At 39.5% G+C, this 25,016-nt stretch overlaps 1 protein-coding gene across 1 annotated transcript in view; it reads right to left on the bottom strand.

Moving 5' to 3' along the window:
- LOC104565341 (CD109 antigen) overlaps window positions 1-23,820 on the bottom strand; it is a 73,460-nt gene extending 49,640 nt beyond the window's left edge. The window contains exons 1-5 of the mRNA XM_088530397.1: window positions 23,321-23,820; window positions 23,047-23,207; window positions 6,224-6,252; window positions 1,366-1,596; window positions 1,081-1,206 (exon numbers count right to left, since the gene is read on the bottom strand). Of these exons, the coding sequence (XP_088386523.1) occupies window positions 1,081-1,206; window positions 1,366-1,596; window positions 6,224-6,252; window positions 23,047-23,207; window positions 23,321-23,820 (1,047 nt within the window). The remainder of the gene's footprint in view (window positions 1-1,080; window positions 1,207-1,365; window positions 1,597-6,223; window positions 6,253-23,046; window positions 23,208-23,320) is intronic.
- Between the last annotated feature and the right edge of the window lie 1,196 nt (window positions 23,821-25,016).

The raw sequence follows: 25,016 nt of genomic DNA on the forward strand, positions 1-25,016 counted from the left end.
TGAGAACAGCGACAAGGGCAAAAAATAATCATTTTTTCCTAGAGAAGACAGTACTAAAGAAACCACACCCACACGAAAGCCTATTTGCAAAATCCAATCCTGATGTTCAGTTGAACACCAGCCCCATCTATTTTGTCTATATAAATCCATAAAGCACATAAGTGCTTTATATACTCCCCAAGCTCAAACCAGCTTTTCTTCTGCTCCAACACTGCCCATCTTGTTAGGATGTAAATCCGTCCTGCTTGTACTTGCTAAATGCCTCTGAAGGGCCATTGCAAGCCAGTTCAAAAATGCAGTTCTCAAATTACAGGCACTTCCAGCAACACACACAACTACTAAACTACGAGCTACAAACTGTCATTTGAAGTACTACAAGGCCAACTATTTTTATAGTATATTTCACTGTATACCATGAAAGTGCTAAAAGATTAGGACTGATAAAACTCAATAGTACCAACAGCAACATGCAAAGTAAATCACACCAATTTTGTTAAGCAGTATTCTGGTATCTTATTCATCCCATTAGGGATAATTCATTTGCTCTCAGTAATGCTTCAGTCATTGTGAACCACTGAAACGCCACTAAAACTAGATAAACATTGGTGAATGACAGTGTTTGGTTCGACATCCCTTGAGACCCTGACTTACTGCATACCAGGACACAAAGAATTTCTGAATATTCACTTAGCAAAAATAAACCCAATGGAGTCTTACTTTAAATATATATGTATTTCTAATATTCCATAAAATCTTTTGTTTATATTAACATTTAAAACTCTAAGTTTTTAAATAACATTCACATTTTAGAATCGAATCTCAGACCTCAGGATAAAATACCTATGATGTTCTTAGAAAACCATATACTACTGAAAAGCTTGCAAGGTTTGCTTAGTTTCCTTGGATTTGGAGTGAATGAAGGATTTTCTAATCTCTTAGTCCATAATACCTCCTGGTTTTGCTTCACCAAAGAACACCTGAGCACAATTTTAGTTCACAAGTGCAGAGACCATGCAAACATACATCAGGAGTAAAAAAAAAAAAAAAAGATCTCTACAAATTGACAATAATAATACTCACATCCACTTCTACTTCTATGGACCAGTCTCCCAGTGGAGGGTTCATTGATAACTGAAATTTTTTTGAAACGACACCCAAGTCACCCTGCTCCAGCAACCACTGCTGAATCAAATTCTTCCGAGGGTCCTGCAAGAGACAAATCAGTTAAGTGTGAAAGAAGTGAGTTAAATGCAAATAGCCTTAGCAGCAAGATTTAGACAGCAATTCAAATGATCTTTATTTGGCATGTAAAGCTGGAATATAATATAAATTCCAATGTATAACTAGGTTTCTGTGGCTACTTACTCGGATAAATATATTCAGAGATGCTTTGTAAGGTTTGAGATCAGGATAGACTGTTACAACTCGAAACATCACATCTTGTCCTGGTTTATATGTAGATTTATCAGTCTGGATGAATACAGAGCTGCTCTTTGACACGTACGTCAAGCTGGTACGGTTAGAGAAGACGTGCTGGCCTTCAGCATGGCCTTCCACCAGTAATTCATAATTTCCAGAACCACTGTTCAAAGGCAGCTAAAAAGACAAGAGTGAGTTGCTGTTAGTGTCTAAAGTACTATTAAAGGTGTTATTATTCTGAAAACATTCACCATAAAGATTTCTGACATATCCTTGGACTTGTCAAGTTATGTAAATTCTCAAAAACTGAAAGAAGACGTCAGTGTGAGGGCAAGACTTTCAATGTGAATTTCTTGAAAGAAAAAACCTATATTTAGATTATACTTCGGTTGCTGTATGTTCATGCAGCCAGCTCTGCCTCCACTGTATCTGTATAAACAGTTCTGCAGCTTTACTGGGCTGACTCTGAAGTGTCATTTCAGCAATAACCAATACAACAATAACTACCCAGCAATTACTTGCAATAATGTATGTAGTTATGTATTCGTATACTATTCTTATACACATACACACTATGCTCCTTCTTTCTTAAGTTGTTTAGAAATCTACTGGTTTTGATTTTGTGGGCTATGTTTTTTCAAACATTACCATTTTTTAATAATGAATTTTCTAGGAAAGAAAAGAGTTGAAGATGTAATACACGTTCAATATAAGTCAGACAGCAATGAGACATGTGTAATCTTGCACCTCTTCTTAGTAGCTTTAGCATCCTATCTTTGGGGTGGAAATACTAAATTCGGAGGAAAATATCCCCAGGGGGTGGACAGTGCTTTTCAATAGAAACTGTTTTTTTTTTCTCATTTCAGTGGTTTTACAAATCATAATTGCAGCACATACTACAATTCACTTAGTAAGAAGTGAATTATTTTCCCCAAAATCTAAGGAATAAAAATAATGACATTGTATACAGTTAACTGAGATGCTTTTTTGGGATGCACATTAGATGCTCCTACTAAAGTTTGAACAAACAGACATTGCTGTCTCCACAGCAGGGTCATGCAAGATCAGAACAACATGAATCTCCCTCTGTCCAGTGATTAAAGGGGATCTAGAGCTCTGAATTCAGATTCAGCAGTTCATTTCCCAGTCAGGTGAGAAGAGCTGGAGTCACAGTGGATGTAAAGGCTTTAAGCAGATGTTGTCGTACAGAGGGAAAGTTCACCTGGACAGGCAACGTCACACAGACGGTGCACAAGCCCAGAAATGTTCCAGCCCAAATTCTGGCTTCTGTAATGCCATCAGCTTAGGGACATCTCTTTAAAGAGGAAAAGGTTTAATAAAATACAAAAACTGTTCCAACAAGTAGGACTGCTAGAAAACTTGAGAGTCACATATTTCTGTTTGTAGTTAGAGCAGTATAAATCTGGAATAAAACTGTTGGTATGAGGATAAGTATGACAGACAGAGGCTTACATTTTCCAACATAAGATATTTGCACTCTCATAAGATATATGCACTCAGCATATATGAGAGCATATGAGCACTCTATTTGCACTAATAATGAAACTTTCATCTGGTAACTCACACAGCATTTCAAAAGTATCCTCCCAAGTTCTGTACTGAAATTCTGTTTTGTTTTAAAATCAATTTTAAGATCATACAATGAGTTAATGGCATTTTTTAATCGGGAAAAAAAATGACATGAATTTCAAAAGTATCCTCCCAAGCTCTGTATTGAAATTATGGTTTGTTTTAAAATTAATTTTAAGATTGTGCAATGAGTTAATGGTATTTCCTAATCAGGGAAAAGTGTCAAACCTCAACAAATGAGGTAAATACCAAATAGGGTCCAAAGTTTTTCTATACCAAATATGTTTTCTTCTGTTATAGAGAGGAATCAGGAGCATCTTAATGCTCTTTCTTTTGCATTTTTTTTCTTTCTGACTTGTTTTTAAAAAAATATAGTAAAATATAGTATAGTATATATATAGTATATAGTATTTATAGTATAAATATAGTATCTTTTTTCAGCCATGAGCAAGCATACATTTACGTAGAGAAAAAAATGCCTTTAAAATCTGCATTTATACAGGAAACTTCAAGGTGCAAACCACCAACTGAATTTGATTCTGCATCTTCTTCAGCTGTAGGTTTTTGTATACACATTGCCAAGAACATATGATTCACATATTTCAACATTCATACTTTGAGGCCAAGTATTCTGGAATGCACTAAATAGGAGGAACAGACTTAGTTACTGCATTTGTCAAAAAAATAGCTCAAAAATAATACATTTAAGATTATTATCATTTACCAAACAAGTTGTATTCCCTTAAAAAAGGAGGCAAGATTTCCCCCAAAAAGTCCAAGAATCATTACAGATGGTCAATGTCACGAATGAAATGAGATGGAAAAAGCTTGGTTTGTATTATTGCAGCAGTAAATACTGTTCTTAAAGCATAATTGTAATGTGCTTGCAAGGATTGTCTTTGATTTCTTCCCTAAAACACGGTAATCGCCATTTACATCTCATATTTTTCTATAGCTTTTTTTCCTATCACGAGTAATGGTAAATAACAGGAGTTGCTCCTTTGACCTTTGATTTGTTGATATTTTAATATTTCTCACAAAAGATCTTTGCTTCCTGCAATTCAGTGACAAAAGTGCCTGGTTTATCCTTCTTGATGTAAATGTCAGCAGCAATCAAGTCTGAATTGTCATGGCAGTGACATGCTAAAGGTCAGGACAGCTAAAGGCTTGGTTCACTTCTCTGTGCTAATAGAGACTCAATGATTCTAGAAGGTCAGTGCTAAACTATTTATTTCAGTCAACTCCTCCTCTAGAAAGAACATTTCTCCACCCAGAGATGAGCAACAGTAGCTACTAGGAATTGATTGTCAAGATACTTATTCTGAAAATTTACTTGTTAGTGAATGATATTATTATTCTCATGTTGGTGCTCCTAACAGAGAAAAAGGCCATCTCACATACTTGTGCTAACCACATCAGTTACTGCCAGGGGCGCCCCAGACAAGGAAGCTACTGTTTCCTTTGGAAAATATGACAGCCAAAGCTGGTAACTCATTACCCACATTACATTACCAGCCAATAGCACGCTGGGCAGTACATAAGTCTACCATAGCTACACTAATGAAAAAAACACTTTCCCATCAAAGGAAGAGTCAGTTTTCTCAGTTTCAGACAGTAGTGAGAGGGAAGAATTCAACTAATTCCAGCTGCTAAGCACTACGGTACCTAGTTTTCACTAGTTGTCTAGGTTTCTTCTGCAGCCAGGAGAAAGAAATAGGGAGATCCAGAAGGTGATTCACTCTCACCTGGAGTGAAAGCTCATCCTCTCTCTCTTCTCTCTGTTGTTTATGGAGGAAGTCTAGATTTGACCAGACACCTGACTTTTATACAGTAAAAGTTACATGAGATGAATCACTCGAGAACATATATTCCTCACACTTAGAGATTTTGCAAGGGTCCAGAAATGTTTTTAAATCTCCCAGCTTCTGAAGCTGCCAAATATATAAATTCTATCTCTGGAATATTCACAGGTGTATCTTAAATTACACCAAGTTGTAATGGTTCCTCACAAATTGACAGGCTGGCTGGAGACCATGAGGTCCAAATAATGTGTGACCACATCTGTGTAATCCCCAGAACACACTCTAAGCATTCAGTAAACTTGAAAAGCATCCCCAGTAAATTTACTGGGAAAACTGAAAATCTTCCATTATTTTATCAAGGCAGCTGTAAGACAGGTTGGCAAATTATGATCCAAGTTTGGGTTTAGTTTCACAATTTTATTTACTGCTTGTTAGAAGCCTTCTAAACTATAAAGTTTTTCAGTTTGGTAATCACAGTGGCTAGCTCTTTTTATAATTAGCTTTATAATAGTAGTAGCAATGAGATTTAATTTTGCAGAAAGCTAGTGAGACATAACGACACATTAAGGCCTGGGCAAATTATAGTAAGATAATTTCTACCTAACTTTGTAAACAAAAATTTCTGTAATTACCAATGGACAATTTGGACACATATGTTTCAAGCTAAGAATCTGTATAATGTCCAACTGATCACTGTGATTAACTATCTACTTACCAAATATTTCCAGATGATTTCATCGGATATACAGATTATTTGAGATCAGATTTTAAACTCACTGGACTTAACAAATATTGGGTTACAGTTGTTTAAAAAACAAATAATTTGGTAAACCATTTTTCCCTCACAGGAATACATAATTCTTTAAATCAGATTTTTTGGATGAACATCCTGGATTATATAATTTCAGGGTTCATCCTAATACATAATTCAATATTACTTGTTTTTATTGATTGATTAGTATATTAGGCATTTTTACTGAATATGCTTTTCCAAATCCTAAGGAAAGCTGTGTACAAATACAAATAATATTTTTATTTTGATCTAAAATGTGGATTATTTTGCACTATTCTTTCAACTCTAATTAGCTTGCATAGTGCATTTAAAATAGAGATGTACGTATCAGCCAGTCAAAAACAACAGAAAACAAAGTTCTGTTTTTGAGGTTTATCACAGTTTGTGCCAATGCTGCATGTCAACTCCTAAATCCTGCAATTATTAGTAACAAGCTGCAGAGCACATGATCTGAAAACTCCTTGGTTTATTGGTCAGTGAATACATTCATCTATGCAAGTGAAAATAACCAGTATGACATACAAAATACCCGACATCAGCAGGTCACCAGCATGAGCTAACAAAAAGTTTTGGACAGTCAGCATCTCCTGAGAAGTAGGAAAGGAAAAAAAATACTTACTGCTGGAAGAGCAAGAGTCCCAAAGGAATCTAAATAAAAGAAAAGAAGAAACATCATACTGTCACAGACCTTATAAAAGTTTATCAGAAGTTTCAACATTAACAGGATAATTAAAAAGCAGCTCTGCTCTTCCATTCCCATAGCGTTTATGACAGTCACCTCGCAACTCGCAGCCACTGCAAGTCAAGGGGAGAGGCTCTCCAGCCACTGCACTGACTGAGGGGTCTTGGGCATGGGGCTCATTATGGGATGCAGGGAAGAGGATCTGGGAGTTATTCCAAAAGCAGAAAGAGAGAGGGACCAAGGAAGTTCAAGGAGGAACAAATGTGGGGAAATGTTGGAGAGGGGACAAAAGGGACTGGTGGTGTGCAAATGGGCTGCTCAGCCTGCCTGTCTAACCATGACCTGCACCTGATCACCACAGCCTGTCTTCTCATTAAACTCCATTTCTAGCTGTTTTCTTGAGAGGGGTGCTCTATGCTGTGATCATCTCTGTGTCTGGAGGTCCAAATGCCAGGAACTGCAGTGGCACTACAGGTAACAGGGCCCAGCTATCTGAGTGCCACCACTGGAGAGACCAAAGTGCACACACGGGTATGTGATGACTAGCAAGCATCAAGCCAGACTAGCCGGTGTGTAGGGGAAGTAGCCAGGGAGCAAGTTATACGTGACTCCGATTGCGGCACCAGAAGTCAGATATTGGAGGGACCACAGGGTCTAGACCAGTTCCTGGAGAAACCATGGGGTCTGGGGGTCAACCAGGAGACCCATTCAAGTGAGTGAGTGTGTGTGTCTGTCTTTCCATGTAGGAGACAACTGAGCAAGGATCCTGTCCCAGTTACTGTATAGATTGCATGTCTGAGCCCAGTTACTGGAGGCATCCACAGTGCGTGTGTGTGAGTGTGAGTGTGTGTGTGCGTGCGCGTGTTCATGCATATGCAATCCTGAGAGGTCACACCTGAAGTGCTATGTCCAGTGCTGGACTGCCCAGGACAAGAGGGACATGAGGCTACTGGAGAGAGTCCAGTGTAGGGCTACAAAGATTATCAGGGGACTGGAATATCTCTCCTATGAGGAAAGGCTGAGGGAGCTGGGCCTGCTCAGCCTGGAGAAGAGAAGGTTGAGAGGAGATTTAACAGGAAGTCGAGGTCAGATTATTTTCTGATACACAGAATTTGAGGAAAAACTTCTGGACTGTGAGGATGACAGAGCTCTAAAACGAGCTGCCCAGAGAGGTTGTACAGTCTTCTCCTCTGGAGATCTTCAAAACCTGCCTAGACATGAACCTGTGCAATGTGTTCTATGTGACCCTGCGTTAGCAGGGAGGTTTTGGTCTAGGTGATCTCCAAAAGTTCCTTCCAACCTTAATCATTCTGTGATTTGGCACTGCTCTCCCAGGGACTGAATAGCCTCTACAATACGGCTGCCCCAAAGCCAAAGGATTCCCTTGTTTCTGCAAAGAAGTTGATTCTGCAGTTACTTTATGTGCAAGAGAAACGCAGGATACTTTCTGTTGACCTTTTCTTTGATTTAGTAGTTGAGTACTTTTTGTAGTCATTTTTATCAAGCTCAAAATTTTTCAGAAGGCATAAAAAATGGAAGGGCTTTAAACTCCCTGCTACTAAAGCAGGACAAATGGACAAAAAGGTTCCTCAGTCCTGTTCATTCCCCCAGAAGTAACCTCCTGTCTGCTACTTCCGCTGCTATGGGCAAAAACACAAAATAAATCCAGCAATGCAAGCCATAGATCTACACTGAGCTATTAACTCTATGACAACTTAAAGCTGTCTAAATTTTCAAAATCATGCACTGGACTTACTGCCGCCAAGCAATTGAATTAGCTGTTCCCCGGGTATTACATTATCATGGGAGCAAGTATTAGTGCATATGGGTTAATATAAATTAATAAGTTAATAATATAAATTAATATAAAATTATTTTAACTATTAAAGATAATATGGCCATTTTTTTTTCATAATTTGCTGTTAAACTCCTGGACATCCCGAAGTCATAAGTGCCATAGCTTTATGTAATTTTTAGTTATGTAACATTCCCCAACTAGTACCCCAACTTTGTATCAGTAGTACAGAGACAGCAGGATTCATTTTTTTTGTGCATCTAAAGAATTGCTTTGAAATTTCCTTTCAGTTACACCTTTTATATTTTCTAAAAACGATGTTCCCCTAAACATCATTAGATGTTTACAAAACAATAAGAAAAAAAAAAAAACTCAGCTCAGTGTGACTACTGTGTTATCTTTTCCTGTCTCTGAAAGTACATGGTTTTATTCTGAAAATTCTAATGTGACAAAACTGCTATTGACTTGGAGGGATCTTTTCTTTCCTGGAAGAATGTCAAGACTGGCCTCCTTATACTTGAAAAAAGTGACGTTCTCTTTCTTGATCCTAAACATAAACATGTTCAATGATGAAGAAAATAACTGATCTTTGAACAAAATGGAAGTACGCATGAACTGAATTGGTATGTCTTGCCTGTATTTATAGAGTTAAAGGAAAAGTCCCATGCAGCATGCTTCATCTATTCAAATTATAACCTGGATTAAACCAAATGACTCATATCCTGAAAATGATGTTATGGGCAGCACACACCAGTCCTTCATTTTGGTCTTCAGAAGCTGCAGGAGGATGGGTAGAATCTAGTACTAAGGAAAGCAGTTCTTTCCACGACATGTTGATACTAGTGAGAGAGCCATTTTTTTCCTCTGTATTAGTTCTTTTCACTTGACCAGTAGCTCATGCAGTTGCAGACTGCATGAGTGAGCAGTTCCACAGGACTTTGAGGTTCTACAGCCAGAAGTCTCAGGCAAAACACACAATTCTTTGCTCACTAGCAAGCACAGAGCACGTTCTGGCCTAGGGCAAAAAAGTAGGGAGCCCCAAGGCCTGCTAAGCTTGTGTGGCACATGAGACAACTGGAGAACTGCCAGCTACATAAGAGGAATTTTGGAGACTCTTGCATAATAATATAATAATAATAATTTTTTTTTTTGGTAATGTAAACCCCTCTCTTGACTTACTGACAAATTTATTTCCGACATCTACAAAAAAAGAGAACTCCATGCCCAAATAATCCTATTGAAAGAAACGTATTTTTATCTAAAGGAAACCTATTTCTTCTTAGCTGACAAGAAACAGATTTAAAGTTAATTATGAAGAACTTTTTTAAGGGATATCACTGATAAAGGAGACTGGATGTAGGATAGCTAGCGACAGTAGAAACAGGATAAAGCTGCCTCCTGAAAATTTGCTCACTTGTATACTGAGAGTGCAACTCTTCTCTAGCCCCTGTCCCTCAGCATGACACAGTGTGTGAACGAGGCTGTGGTCAAGCTGAATTTTGTAGCCACAGCTGACAACAGTTTCACCAGGAGGGGGAAAAAAAGAAAAAAAGTTATCACTGCTGAAAGATTAGTTTTATTTGCAACATGTGTCTGAGTTTAGATCCACATGATAAGTACTAGCTTTAATCTACCTAGCATAGACAATTATAGCAATGGTTATAGCAGCAGAACAGTAGCAGCTTCAGTATTTTGGAAGAATCCCATGCATAAGTCTGGTACTCATGCCAAAACCCACACCAACTGAGTTTCTATTTCCATCATTTCCCACACTAATGCAAATGCTCTAGCACACTCCCAGGCAAGGGCAGAGCGCTGGAGGGAACTGTAGCCCAGACTTCTACTCAGCTTGCTGTAACTGGCAAAGCACTGCACAGGAGCAGACACTTTCCAACTTCCTTCCTTCCTTCATCGAAAGGATGATTGTCCAGCACTTTCTAAATCCACCTATTTTGATAACTATCATGAAAAAGAAGGAAAAAAAAAAGAGAGAGAGAGAAAACCTCAAAGGGCTTTTCAAACTTTAAATAAGCCTTATTATTAAGATGATGTTCCATATACTGTACCCCAAATATAAAGTTAGTTAGATGAGATAGTACTATCAGAGTTAGAAACAAATAGCTCAGAAAGGCCTTGCTTGCATCCAAGAAATAAAGCTAAAGCATGAAAAGTTATAGGTAGCACTGTTTCAGAAACTCTGATGTTAACAAGAATGAGAGTCTGGCTACAGCTTTTGACTGGTTCTGTGAGCTGTTTTCAGCACAGAATTAATGACATAATCCCTGAGCAAATGGGGTTCTGGCAACCACTTGCACAGAGGTCATATAGTGCTAGAAGTCGGGTGATATTAAAAAGAGCGAGTTTCTTCCATGTACCTGAGAGACCTAACATCAGGTCTGAGCCAGATACAGCATGATGCAGGTGGAGAAGCAGTCAGGAAGGAGAGACATGTAAACCACAGGCACTTCTCTGTGTAACTCAACACGCATTTGCATCTCACGATATGATGCTGGCAAGGGAGGTGGAACCTCCTTGGCTCCGCTGATAAAGCCAGGAGGCCTGCCTCATTCCCAGGCAGTGAATATCACAAAACAGACCCTGAGGCATTATAAATTTCCTTTCACATCACTATTACATAGTGATGCATTCGCATCACATAATTATTTCATTAGGAGTTAAGCAGACTGGGCAGATCCAAAACTCTCAGGTGCTGTGTTTTCTCCTCATGCAAGCTTTACCCCATTCTCACAGACTTCTGAGCTGCAATTCCCTGTGCTCTGTTCAGTTACATCTGGAGATGGCTAAGGTCATTCTCAAATGAGGTAAGCAGGCAAAAGATTGTCTTTACAAAAGTGTTGAATTGCTGAAATCTCCTACATTTTTTCAGCCATTTGGTGAATTAAAGTCATATTTAATAGTACAATAACAACAAATTTATGAGGGATTATCCTCAGTGCAACAACTAAAAGGTGACATTGCTCTCCTGGGACCTCTGTTAAATGCTGCTGGACTATTTTGCCTTAGTATGATGTGCAACACTTGTGCACACGAGACAAGATCAGTCAAGAGCACTTCTTCATAAAGGACAAAAGTTTCACATAAGACTTGCAAGGGATCACTTTGGTTATTAAATACAATCGTTAACACAATCGTTAACAATTACAGGAAAGCAATTCCAGGCTACAGAAGTCAGGTTTGGAAAGGAGCCCGGAAAAAAGCACCCAACATGCAGCAAGATGACAAAACACATCCTCCTGACATTTTATGTAACAGTTCTCTGAAGCAGAGGACTAAGGGGCACAAGAGCAACACACCACAGAGGGGAAAGACCAGGTGAGGGCAAAGGTCTCTGTTACTGCAGGAAATTTGCTAAAGAAAACTCCCAGACAGGAGTCGTGCCCTAGTTATTAAAGGAGGCAGGAAACAAGTAAACAAACAAACAAAGTGGTCTATTCCAGACTGACCTTGGGGAAAGAAACAGAAACCACATGACGCTTCAAGAAGGAACATCCCTTGTCATCACTCTCAAAAACACTTCACTCAGCAGAATTCCTGAAGCTTGTGCTGTATTTATTGAATAACTACTGCGCTGAATACAGTACAAAGGAAAAAAACCCACATTCTCCTGCTTCCTTTTCCTCAAATTCCTAGGCATTCATGATATTCCTGCAGAAGGATGGAAGCCAGTACTCTAGTGAGATATCACCAGCACAGATGGCAGTGGGAAATTAAATGATCTTTTTTAAGGTATTTTGCCTGACTACCATTTTTGGAGGACTAACAGTCTTATTATTATTAGAGGAAATGGGGGAAAATATCTACAAAGCCAGAATCGTGAAAGGCTACAAAAAGGACAAAATTTTATGCTCTTCCCATTTTATTGGCCCTACCAAAACCCAGGAACTTCTGTCACTTATTCTTAAGCTGCAAATACCGTCAGCAGGCGTAGCTGCAAACGTTGCTTCAGAGTGTTTTTTTTTCCAAAAGGAGATGATTAATCTGTGCTTTCAGTGTTTCATTTCAAACAACCTCCTCAACACACAAGTGTAGTGCTGGTATGGCTGCACAGAACTTGTAGTCTGAATCTCTGTGCCCTACAGCATGTCAGAAATTTCCAAATACCTGTCTCTCTCTCTCTCACTGAACTGGCACAGTCCACTGCAGGGGCCACATTGTAAATGTCATCAGGATAAATGTGGTCAAGGCAGAGGGCCAATAAGATACACCTAATCAGGGATAAAAATAAATGTTGAAAACAATAACATTTCTACAGAACTGTAACTCCTTAGATTCGATATCTTATAAACTAATTACATCTAAACAAATATAAGCACGCCAGTTTCAGCTTCCACTCCCTTAAAAGGATAGAAACATGGTTTTGTGACCTGGCACAGTAAACCAGAACTTGTGCCAATATAAATCAGTACAACAGCAGCTAAGTCAGTAACTAATTTAAACAGACTTAGATCTTAACTTTCTATTGAAGGTTATCGGGCAGATGTTTCTGCAAACAGACTTTCTCACTTAACCTGTTCTAACTGTATCCTCATTCGTTCTTAATCCTGTTAGAGAAGGGGAAATTGGAAATAACTGGGACCACTTCATACTGATTTACTGAAATTACATCTTCCTTCTGGCAGCTGTGTTCACATATCCATGTTCAAGAAGTTTACAGGAAATTATTTTATTTACAGTGGTAAATGAAATTTTCTACTGAGGAGCCTATTTAAAAAGGCTTAATATTAGGGAAGTAAAACAAAAATTCTTAAATGCTTTTCCTTTTTTTTTTTCCCCCCTTATCTGAAACATATGCTATTTCTGCATTAGAAAAACAGTAAATTACTGTGACAAAGCCAAATACAACATCTGTAAGGTTTTCACAGACTAAATAAACATAAAGGGTTAAACTGCCACAGGAGGAAAAAATAACTTTTCTTCATAAATGAAGACCTACAAAAATATTTTGTCTGTTGAAGTTGTAGTTTTATTTAGATGTCTTATACTGCTCTTCTAATTTAGCATTAAACCCATCACCGATTACTTATGTGAATAACCCAAAAGATACAATTTGAGCCATTGCTATTAAGTTATGGATAAATTTGGGCCAGTTATTACCAGGAGATGCAACGGAACACAAACAAATGAAGTAGGTTTGCTAGTGGATCTCAGGATACAGACAGTCATCAAAAGCCAAATGAAGCCAAGAGGCCTGGAGTAAAGCAGTAAGTATTTGCTCCACAAAGCCTCCAAAACCTCTCCTGTATACCAGAGCACTATGACCCTTTCCTTCCACAGCCACTCATTGCTACCTTATCCCCATTCCCATTGCATCTTTATCATTTTCAGTCTTTTTGTGTGTGTGTGTAATTTTAAAGACTAAAACCACTAAGTTATAAAGGGAGAGAGACCCATTAGTAGTTCTGTTTAGAGAGAAAGGGGTAAAGGGACAGATCCAACAACCTAAAACAGACTAAATTTTATAACCAGAAGGCCCATTTAAGAGGTCTGGCACTGTATCTCTGAAGATGAGAAGAAAGGCCACATCTACAAATGCTTCAGTGATTAGCACCAAGTTTTGCCAAGTTTTGCAGTATGTAGAAAATGGAAGCTAAAACTTGCTATGTGGAATAGATGAATATTTTTTTCTGTCAACTAGGACAAACATGGCAAAAAATCTTCTCCAGTCCAAATAAGCTCTTTTCTCCCTTGTTGTACTTTTACTCTACTGTCGTAATAGTGGTTTGAATCCGGCTTTAGAAAGCACAAAAAGAAACATTGACGGCCAGAAAAGAATGGGCACAGATTTACCAGAAGGTATGGAGAAACAGGGGTACTTCCCCTCCTTTTCTCAGCCTCAACTCAGAATGGCATTCCCTATGCCTTTCATGTGTTACTTTACGTGGTAAAGGAGATCTGGTACGGAACTGCTCATCATTTCCCTCCTTGTCCCATTTACCAGTTTAACCCACTGTTGGATCCAGCCCTGAGGAAGACCACAATGTCCCATCTTCCTCAAACATACAAACACTATCTACATACTGGGCAACTCTTCACTTGTACTCCTCCCTCCCTCCAAAATTCCATTTCACAGGCAAGCTGTTGCATTTTTTTCTGCTGCTCTGGCCAAAACATTCACTGTTTTTCAGGGGTTGATGAGTGCTTTATTTTTTTTATACATAGACTTAGGTCATAATTCAGACATTTAACTCCCAGCTCAGTGGTCTAAAGTAAAACAACTAAGTTTGCGGACCACATGATTACTATCTTCAGATGAGTGGTCAGAGAGCGGTCAGTTGCAAGAACACAATACTTAAAATCCTCTACTGTGCATGTGAGATACTCTCTGCTGTATAAAAAAGAAAAAAAAAAAAAAAAAAGGGAACTTCTTATTTCTAGAAGGAAATCATTAGAAGGAAATAATCTCTTTGGTCAGCAAACTTCCTACAGCTCTGCCCACAGCTACCATCCAAGGTACTTAAAAACAATGGTTTAAGTTTTAAAACCTTAAAAACTTTCCAACTTACTCCTGAGATAGGCCTCCATGGACTGTTTTGTCCAGGAACACTGCCTATCAAAGCCTATCATTACTTACCATACCCAGCTAACCCATATTCCTATGAAATATAAATTACAACTGTTAGGAAGACAAGTTTTAAATGCAAGAGAGAAAACTTCGTTGATTTTCAATTCAGTCTATGAAACTATGTAGGCAATTCAGAATCATCTCAGACTTAAGCCTTTATGCAATTAAGTAGGAAATTCATTTAATTCACTTACTTTTCACACAGTGACTATATATAAACATGTAAACTAACATGGAAGTCCTTGCATTCAAGATCTTGTTGGCCATCATTGTTTTATGGCCAACATAGACAAAACCACTGCAACTACACTTAGCAATAGCTGCACTTATTGTTCCCACTTACAATAAAGGGAAATGATACTTGGATCATACTTGGATCACAGCTGTGAATGCACTTCTTTATGTCAGAAATTCAGTGGTATTAAAACCATGAGGGTATCTACAATTGGAGAAAAATCTCCAAACCAAGTCACCTTATAAACTCATTCGCTTGGAAGAAGACATTCAGGTACTATTTCAGTTTTCTCTTAGAGGCAGTGAAAGAAGAAGGATTGTTTCTGAATATGTCTTGTCCATTTTCTGGAAGACATTCAAGGCCACATAATTTTCTGAGAAATCCAAATTATTTAGATATATAAAAATATTACCAAACACTTCCTTCATCAATAAATAAAGGCAATGTAATTCCCTAATCATATGAAACAGGGACCTGGGCCTCACAGCTGGTCATCCAACAAACTATAGAAAGACAGAACAAGGAACCTGTCACCTTAGTCCACATTTTTCTGTGCAAAGACTTCACCAGAGTACAGTGAATCTAGATGAATCATCATCCTCTCTTGCCATGTGCTATTCCATCTCTGTGGATGGGATCACATAACTGCCTTCAAATAGCCAAAAACAGCAAAGCGTGGGAACCAGCAATGCCAATGCAGATAGTCATAAGATTCTCACAAAAACAGAAATCTATATAGGTCATACTGTGTATCACTGGAGAATGAATCATTCCAGTTGCTTCCTCTTTCTGATGGTAATTCTATAATCCTTGGCATCATTTTGGGCTTCTTATAAAGTAGTTGTCATTAAGTACATTGCCCTACACCCATTCTGAGATTCACCCTCAGCTCCAACCCTTATCTTTTTCAGGTTATCCTTTCAATACCTGAATAGTGACACCAAATGTATACTGTGTTCTTCTGCAGAGACTTGATCCCCATTCTTCCAATCTTCTCCAAAGACTGGAGACTCTCAAGGTCAAAGCAAAAGCCCATTTAGCCAACAGTCCTGTCTCCAATAGCAGTCAAGGAGAGACACCTGAAGAATGCCTCCTGATCACTCTCTGATCTTTTTCTCTACTCTTGCCTAGAATTTCCCCAGTGGGTTCACATCCTCATTGAGGAGTGACCAAAATTAGACATAGCATTCCACAGGATGCCTCGAGTTGTGAAGACTACTGGAACGCTTCCTTATATTTTGCAGAAAAGATTTACTTCTATATATTCCAGTACAGCACTTGCTTTCTTTCTGAGCATTGTTACATTGAATTTGCAATATTTCAGCTTACTAACATCCCAAGATTATCCTCTGCAGTACTGTTGCCTAGTTGTTTCTCATCTAGTAACTGTACACTCTTTTTATTCGTGACAAAGTGCAGACCTGTGCCTTTTGCCCTATAAACTCATCTGAGGGGCACCCTGAATTATCAGTACAATTTCTCTAATCCCATTTTAACAAATGGGAAGCCCCCCACAAAGGTTTGTGTAATATTCATTTATCTCCGAGAATTGCCCTGATGCCATGAGTTCTGCTGTGACACAGTTACTCCTTCCCATTCACTTTCTAAAGCTTTGTGAAATAGTCTGTGAGACCTGCTCTTCGGCTGGACACTGGCGAACAATGTGGAGACCAGAACAACCTCATGTACAGAGACGTGTAAATGTTCAAGCCATAGGCTACGGGAAGACTCTCCACCTGAGGTCTCAAACATCATCCAATCAATAACATATAGCTGGTGTATAGGACAGATAAGTTACTTCCATTTTTCTGCAATCTACCTAATGGCTTGGTACTGATAAACTAGTATAGACTTATCGCAGAAGCCTGTATTTCTTCTTTTAGCTTTCCAGCAATATGAAAGTCTGTAACAGAGAGCACCCTTTTCTCTTATAGTTCCCGTGTCTCCAAATCCAGTCTCCATATAACTATAACTTGTATGTGACTGTGTGACAAATTGTCCTTCATGGGAATAGGTGTGTATGTTTGAAGGTGGAGGTTATACACACAAAGACACAGTACTCTGCTCTCCTGCTGTTTCACCTTCTAGTCATTCACACAGAGTAGTGTAGAAGGAGCTGCTCTACTGAGCTCTCAGCAAAACCCTTCACTTAATGTTTCAGGACAGGTTTTGTGGCCAGGAATTAGTCAGTCATTTTATTCAGATATAAGGAGCACAGGCCGATTAAGGTTAACGGTGATGAGCATATTTTCACCATTCATTCTAATTTAGCTGTTACCTAACTACTTACTGTTCCTTGTGTTTTTTACTGTTTCACACACTGATGTGGGCAGAACCATACTACTAAGTATGCAAAACACATCTTCCACTTAAAGCAAATTTTCCCTTTTGGTGAAAGCAGATTTTCCAGTGTTTATATGGATGATCACTGCATGTCTGAGCTTGACAGACATTCTCTCAAACTCTGTCATGTTTCACAAATCTTAGCTAAATTTTTACCACATTGTAGCCCAGTTACCTCTGTTAACAAATAAGCTTATTCCACTCCAGAAGATACACAGAAGAGCAATGCAAATCTGTTAAAACTTACAGATCATTCACAGGGAACCCAAACTATGAAAGCCCATTTTAAATTAGATTCTTCAGTTCACAAAGTAGCTCTATTTCACTCTTTCTTATATACTTTGAATTGTTTCTTAAATACAAGAAACTTTAAATCTTACTCTAAGAATCAAATCATTCACTTGTGCAATCAGGTAAATGATGACACCTTGTTACAGGCTAAAGCACTTCTTAAATCGAATTTGCTTTTCATCATATATGCCACATGCTGTTTCTGTGTTATTTAAGTGCCAACAAGGAAAACGGATTGGTCAGAATTTTTCTGGATTAAAGAGTAAGGCTCACTTATATGCCATACATGAACATACGCATGGCAACGTTAGTGTAGCAAATAGTGCAAGATGTCAGTCCTTTTTAATTTTTCTTTCCAACTGCTGTGTTGCAATTCATGGAAGAATTATTTGCAAATGTTATGCACTATTCAGCACATATTCACTTGGCTCTTGGTACCTTTCTTTCTAAAAACTGCATTTGTGTGGAACTTTATTATAAACTCCAGTCTGGTTGAAGAGACAAACATCTGTCTACTGCAAAGGCGGCTGACCTGCAACCATTTTGAAATTGTCCTCAGTTTTATAGGGGTGGCAGAGGGGAAGTTTTTTTGTTTTTCTAGCACACTGTCATCATGGTGATCATCGGCTCCCTAGAGCAGCAGTGCTCCTGTCTTCACAAGATACTCCATATTTTTTATCTGACTTTGGATCTGATGGAACTGCGTGAATTCATGCTTTCCTTATGACACTTCAGCAACCCATCTTAACAGCTATTCTTTACACATGTATTTCACATACTCTCTCCTTCTGAGGCAAAGGAGGGTCTCTAACACTTCAGTTCATGCTAGTTTTGTTTGTTTCCTTCGTGTGTTTTTCTTGCTGATTCATAGCAGATTTTTATTGATCTACCTTTGGACTAATACGCATAATGAGAGTCACCCTACCCAATAATCACCTGAAAATCAAACCATTAATCCATAAAATTTAACTTGTCTGTTATTTCCATTATTTTTACTTTTTGACCAGAATGGCCAACAGCTCAAATTGTGTGTAAACCTTAGTGATCTTCTTCAGGGTGAGGATTTTTCTGATATTGCATCTTCAAAGAAATTGTGTCAGTTAGATGTGGTGCATGGACACAACTTCCGTTACTGCTTCTGTTTACCCTTGAGTCTGCTGCAAATAATGTAAACTGTCCTGTCCTGGTGATGCACTGGCATTTCTTTGTAGTGATTGCTGACACAGTTTACCTGTAGCAGCAGTACCTTGCTTTCAGAAGTTCAGTGGGTCTGTCTGCACGACAGTTAATCTCATTAGCTTAATTTCTGTACCAAAACATTGATATTACACGGTTTCTCTTGCTACAGTGCCTTTGGATTCTGATACGTTAATCCAAGGTCAGAATATCAGCACTTGTTTAAATGTGCATGCACACACACACACACACTTTTATCCTCACTTGCTCCAGAGAATAAAGACCAGCAACTTCTAAAAATATATGTTTATCTTCCCTCTGTCACACAAAAAGCAAGAGAAGTATGTAGACCATGCTACACTGCTACCATCTTTTTTCTCACGTTTTCCCCAGAATCACTGAGAACTCCAAACTCCACGTATAGCTATTTTTAAAAGGTGAATGTTTTATCAACCACTATCAACCACCAGAAGGCAAATGTTTCTTGTATAAAGCAAGAGTTATGTTATATAAGGAAAAAAACAGCTGCACCTCTAACTGAATAAGGTTCTTTATGGAGCTAACTCCCAAATTTAAAGACACCCACATGTGTCATGCTGCCAAAGAAACAGAGCACACACTAAACTTAAGCAATTGTAGATGCACTTTGTTCAACAGGCATGCAGTAATTCTCATGCCTATGTGCACTACTGGTCTGAGCCTGCAAGATTAAACAGCATTAATAAATAAGGTGTATTTTGCCTGTCTTCCACCCTCAGCATCCAATCCCCAACTGTGCACCATCTCAGTTGTAGCATAACAAATGTTTGCACACCGTGTCAGGAAACTTGGCTGCCAAAAAAGCACCTTATCAAAATACAAATGTGATTTTTTTCCATCAGAGCAATTTCCCAAGGCAACTGCATGTTTTTGCTGTCACAACGCAAGGAAAAATACAGAAAAAAATGAGCCAGCTTAAGCAATGCAGCCAATGCCTGTCACACCCTAGGCAAGGCAGGCAAGCAGCTCCAGCTCTCTGGATATTCAGCATGGCCAGTACACTTTCTTCAGTTACACCCTGCCTTCTGTAATTCTTGATTTGCACAGACTTGTGGCAATAACACTTACAAGCCTGTGTCCTCCAGGAACATCAACAGCAGTGTACTAGTCACTCTTTGTAACCTAATGGGCCCAAAGGCCCATAGGCCCATAAAGCAACAGCTCCTGGGCTCCACTCCATGTTCCGAGGACATGATTCAAAGAGGAGTTTGTGCACCTCAAGAAGCCTTTGGCTTTTTTCCTACAACTGCAACAGTGGGCCTAGCAACAGCTGACCTAGTAAAACCTCCCTAAACCTTGCTTCATTTAAATCTTTAGACTATCATAGCTACAACAATATTACTATTGCAATATTTTTTATATAGAAGAAGAAAAATATGATAAACAGGTAAAAGGGTAAAACCTTAGTCTATCAAATTGTTTTCTGCCTAAGTAACTCTTCATAACTGATCCATTCATGTAGCTTTCTAGGATATATTCCTTCACTCTACATGCCCAGGTACAGAGCAGTTCCCTTGCTCCTGGTCCTTACCACTTTTGTCTGCATATTTGCTCACAGAAAGTGATGACTACCAAATTAGTTTGCTTGCCTCTAAAAAGTGGATGGTCACACACTAAATTTTAACATTTTTACAAGAGGAAATACACTGCATATTCAGTACTGAATTATTTTAGTGTTTCACTTATCAGGTAAAAAAACATGTAAAATTCACGATTAAAGTGTTTATAAAAGGTAAATTGAAGATTTAAGATTAAGTCAATTTAAGCAATGTGTTATAGCAGTTCCCCTCTTTCACATCCCCCTGGTACAGTGTCTATGCCTGTTCCTGGTCACCAATGACTCTCTCTGACTTTAGCTCTTCCTAGTGTCAAGCATCATTCTATAAGCTGTACAGGCATCCATCTCTTCCTACTTTCACCTGCTTGAAATTACTAGTTGCTTATTTGCTTTTTACTGTTGAAAAGGGCAACAACAAACAGGCTGGAGCTCCCAAGACTTCATAATACGAAAAATAGAAGGAGGATATAAAACCCAGACTAGTTAGAAAAGAAAAGACAGCTTTTTATTTTTAAAGCAATAATGATTTTTTTTCCAAAACATAGGCAGAAAAGGGATTCAGTTAATATAACTGAACAGAAGACGAGTTACATTCTAAAATAAAATGATGATGGAAAGCAAACTGCCCTGGCTTGGAAATTTCATAAGCAGCTGATCACAAAGGCCTTTTGGTGTCTATACAATCAGTTGGATGGGCACAAATCCTTTTTTACTTCCTAAGAGTCCCACACATCATTGTCAAGAAACTGAGATATAGACAACTTAAATCAACAGGAGTCATTTTCCTTACATCTAATGACCAAGAGATCTAGAATCAATGATGGACTATATCACAATTTTGCACTAGGCTCAACTTCTGGCTAAAGAGTACGAAAATGATTCTGCAGATGGGGAGAAGCCATGTGAAGAACCTTCTCCAGTCTGTTTCTATCACCTAGACAGAGGGTCTACATCAGGACTGTAGCATGAGCACAGCTTTCATCTGTTTGCTTAAAAGCAGCATTTGTCCTAGTACTGACACTGAAAATGATTAGAAGTATCTGTGCAATAGTTCATCTTTGAGACAAGTTCAGTGCTACCAGCACAATACATGAGAGTTGTTTTCTCCACAAAAGAAAAATGTTCATTCTCCACTACAGAATCTTTCACTATGTCTATCCCAATAGGCTTGGCCTGCACTTTTCAATAAGTGAAATCAAAATGTGAGATGCAGTATGTCATGAAAATAGGGGATCAAGGACCTTACACATGACAACTAGTCTATTTTACTTGCATACAGATTTTTGGTGCTAGCAAATCAGTCCTCCTAACACCTCAGGCTTATATCACCACAATGGTTGGTATTGGAATTGGATGCTGTAAGATGAACAGTCTAAATTTGATTTTAAATTTAAATAGGTACTTAGACATTTTTGTTTAAATTAGCCAGAGCACAACAGGAAATATATTTCAGCTTTATTCTTTGACACTAACTGCAGGAGAACACATACCTGATCTGATATAGAATTAGACTGGAAGAATAATAACCAACTTGATGTAAAATCTTGATGTAAAGAGTATGGCAGAAAGAAAAAAACTTTTTCAGAAAAGTTGAAATGCCAAAAGAGTGTATATCAGACATGAATTTTTGTATGATGGGGTCCTGACATGGGGTCAAAGGTACTCCCTCAGACTCAAAGCCTAAGTCTCCTATGCAGATAGTGGAGAAAAGTGGGCTTCCTAAAGACTGAAATGAAGGTGTGATTCTTCCAAATAGGGCATTTGTATCAGCTATAGCTCGTTAATAGAAATATCAATCAACAGCAATGAGGAAGAAACTCAGTTTAGTAAGATAGATTTTTCTAAGGTCTCACATTGTTGCCAGCAAGATTCTCTACTTCAAACACAAAAGTCTGAGTCTTGTTTATGTTGCCTCATACCTGCCTGGCAGCCAAATGCAGCCTGGAAGCTGCAAAACATTATTATTCATGCAAAACATTTTATTTCACTCAAGGGCAATTCATAGTGGGACAGAGACTATGTGTCGACACTTCTGCTCTCCGCTGGCCTTCATGATAAGGGGCAGCGATCAGGATATCTCAGTTTTCCAGCTACTCAGACTTGCCACAGTGTTCCCTACCAGTCTTCAATGGGCATAGATTAATCAGGCTGCTACATCTACAGTTTCAATCCCCAAACGGTCTCAGGAATCAGTTTCTGATTCTTAAAAGTTTCTGCTTTGTCTGCATGTACGGAACTTACAAGCACCAGTGTTTCATAGTGAGTTTCGCTTTCTTCTGGCCTCAGGTACTGCATTTCTCAGGGTATAAGCAACAGCCAGTACCAAACGCTCTAGTAACTTGTTCTTTCAGCATTTTCTCACTTGCTTAGACCCTAAATCTTAACAACAACCCTACTGGAAGTGACAGTTTGCTTCTTCCTCAGTGGCCCCACTCTGATGTCCAGAATACTTTTTGGCTCCTCAGAATTCCCGTATCACATCACACTTCAATAACGCTGGATCATTTTCAGAGTTTGCAATGAGTTATCAACACCCATAGGCAAGGCGCTCGCTATCCAGTGCAATAGTCCACCCACGGAACAAGCAGAATCTAGTGTTATTCTTCCAGACTTGATCCTCATTTGTTAAAGCCAGGTTTCTATTTTAATAGGGGTTAGTAGCAATGGTATTTTGGGAGCAAGGAAACTTTTGCGGGAGGAGGAAAACTGAAATCTTTCCAGGGCAATGCAGTTGTCTTACCTTTCTCAAAGACCATTTCCCTGCTCAAAAGGGTCTTGTTATCTTTGATCACTTCTCCCCTTACAGTGACTTGAGCTGGACTGTCCGGCAGCAGCACTACCCCAACGATCACATTTGCCCCGGGCCTGATGTTCCAGGGAACCGTCACCAGAAACGTAGGACTGGAAAATCCAAACAGAAGGAAAAGGGGCAGTGCACAAGGAATAACGTACAATGCAGACACCACAGCTTGTTTGCGCTCCCCTTCCTGTGTTTTGAGCCCAGTGACACGTACCTGGCTGCTGCGGAGCTGCCAAGGAGGAGGATGGGGATGAAGATGATGAAGATGAGGAGGCAGCCGAGGGCGCTGCGGCCTCGCTCCATGGCGCTCCGTGCGCTGCGCGCTCCGAGCAGCGGCGGGAGCAGCTGGGGCGGTGGCACTGGGAGGGAGGGAAGGAAGGGGGGAGCGGGGGAAGGAGGGAGGCGAAGGCAGCAGATGTGAGTCACGCTCCGGTGCGGCTCGAGCACCGCGGGGCGTTCCCGCGGCCGCGGCGGGCGCGGGCAGAGCGGCCCGGAGGAGCCCCGTGGAGCCGCTCGAGCAGCTTCGCGTCTGCTCTTGGTAGGCGCCGGCTGAAGGCCCGGCCTCACGCGGGGGCGGCTGCGTCCGGGATGCGCTGGCGCGGGGCACAGCGCCCAGGCCAACGGGGACAGCAGCGCTGGCAGGAGCGCCTGGAGTCGCATAGCTGCTTCAGCATGAGCCAGTTGGTAACATAACTCTGGCTCGTCATGCCCCATGTATCCAAAACTAGGTTACGTGTGTGTCTGCAGAGTCTCAGGCTCCAAAAAGGGCAGTAAAGGAGACTGGGTGAGATTCCTCTCCCCTAGCATATACTGTGGAGCTCTGCAGGGTAGGCACATCCAACAGCGTTTCACTGACCGGAGCCTTTGCAACCCTGCAGAAGCCCCAGAAATTCCATCTAATGCTTGAAGTTGGCCTCCCCAGAAATGCTGAGCCAGCATACTGTACACGGTGGTACGTGAATGCTGATTTCAGTGGATGCTGCTACGTTCCCCTGCACTCTATCGGCGTTTCCGTGTACAGCTGTCCACACTGGGATTTCATTATGCAGGTAGATGCTGTTATTTTGTTTGACCTAGGTAACTCAATGCAAAACAAGCAGTAGTTTTTAGTTTGTGCTAAATGGGTCAAACTAAATCTATGGGCTGCCCAGACATGACAAGTTTTTGAACATACACCAGCTTCTGTTACACTGTACAAAACATCTTCAGCTGAGAAAAGCTACCCCTACAGAACAAGCAGATTAAACCAGTTACGTTACTAAACTGCTAGCAGATCTATGTTCCACTAAGCAAAAGATCTTAGCTGGGATACACATCATTTTGAGGGCTGTTGAAAAGACCATTTAGCAATGCCTCAGACTTAAGGAGGTTTTAAATTCTGGCTCTGACAAACACCTGAGAGATTAATTTGTGCACAGAACTGGAAGCAGGGAGCTGCACAGCAACTTACTGAGATCACCATGTAAAGAAAATTTGTTTTGGCCCACTTTTCTGCATATTAGGAATAATTTTGAAAGTGTATAACCTACCATGAAAGGATTTAATAATTTTCAACTGCTGCAAGCCAGTGAAGTAGATACTCTGGAGACGCAATATGGGAGGTAACACAGGTTGCCGTTGTGTTCAGCATGCCAACCAGGAAAGCCTGCTGAAAAACCCCTCTCTGTTCAAGTTCACATTTGGGAGTTAAGCAAGCAGTGCCAGACTCTAGTTTTACACCATTCTGTGATATGTTACCATAATAAAAAATCCACTTTTAACACCTTTACTGCTCCCTAGGAACTTAATTTTGCTAATTCTTCACATTCCCTTGAAAACATAACTTGTAAATGTTGAAAAACTCATCTACAATACCGGCTAAGTTCTCCAACAGTTAACAACTATACTTTTGTCTGTATCCGTGCTACATA

The sequence above is a fragment of the Tinamus guttatus genome, unplaced genomic scaffold (genome assembly GCF_059628265.1).
Source record: "Tinamus guttatus ecotype Peru unplaced genomic scaffold, ASM5962826v1 Tinamus_guttatus_pri_ptg000371l, whole genome shotgun sequence".
Taxonomy (NCBI): Eukaryota; Metazoa; Chordata; class Aves; order Tinamiformes; family Tinamidae; genus Tinamus; species Tinamus guttatus.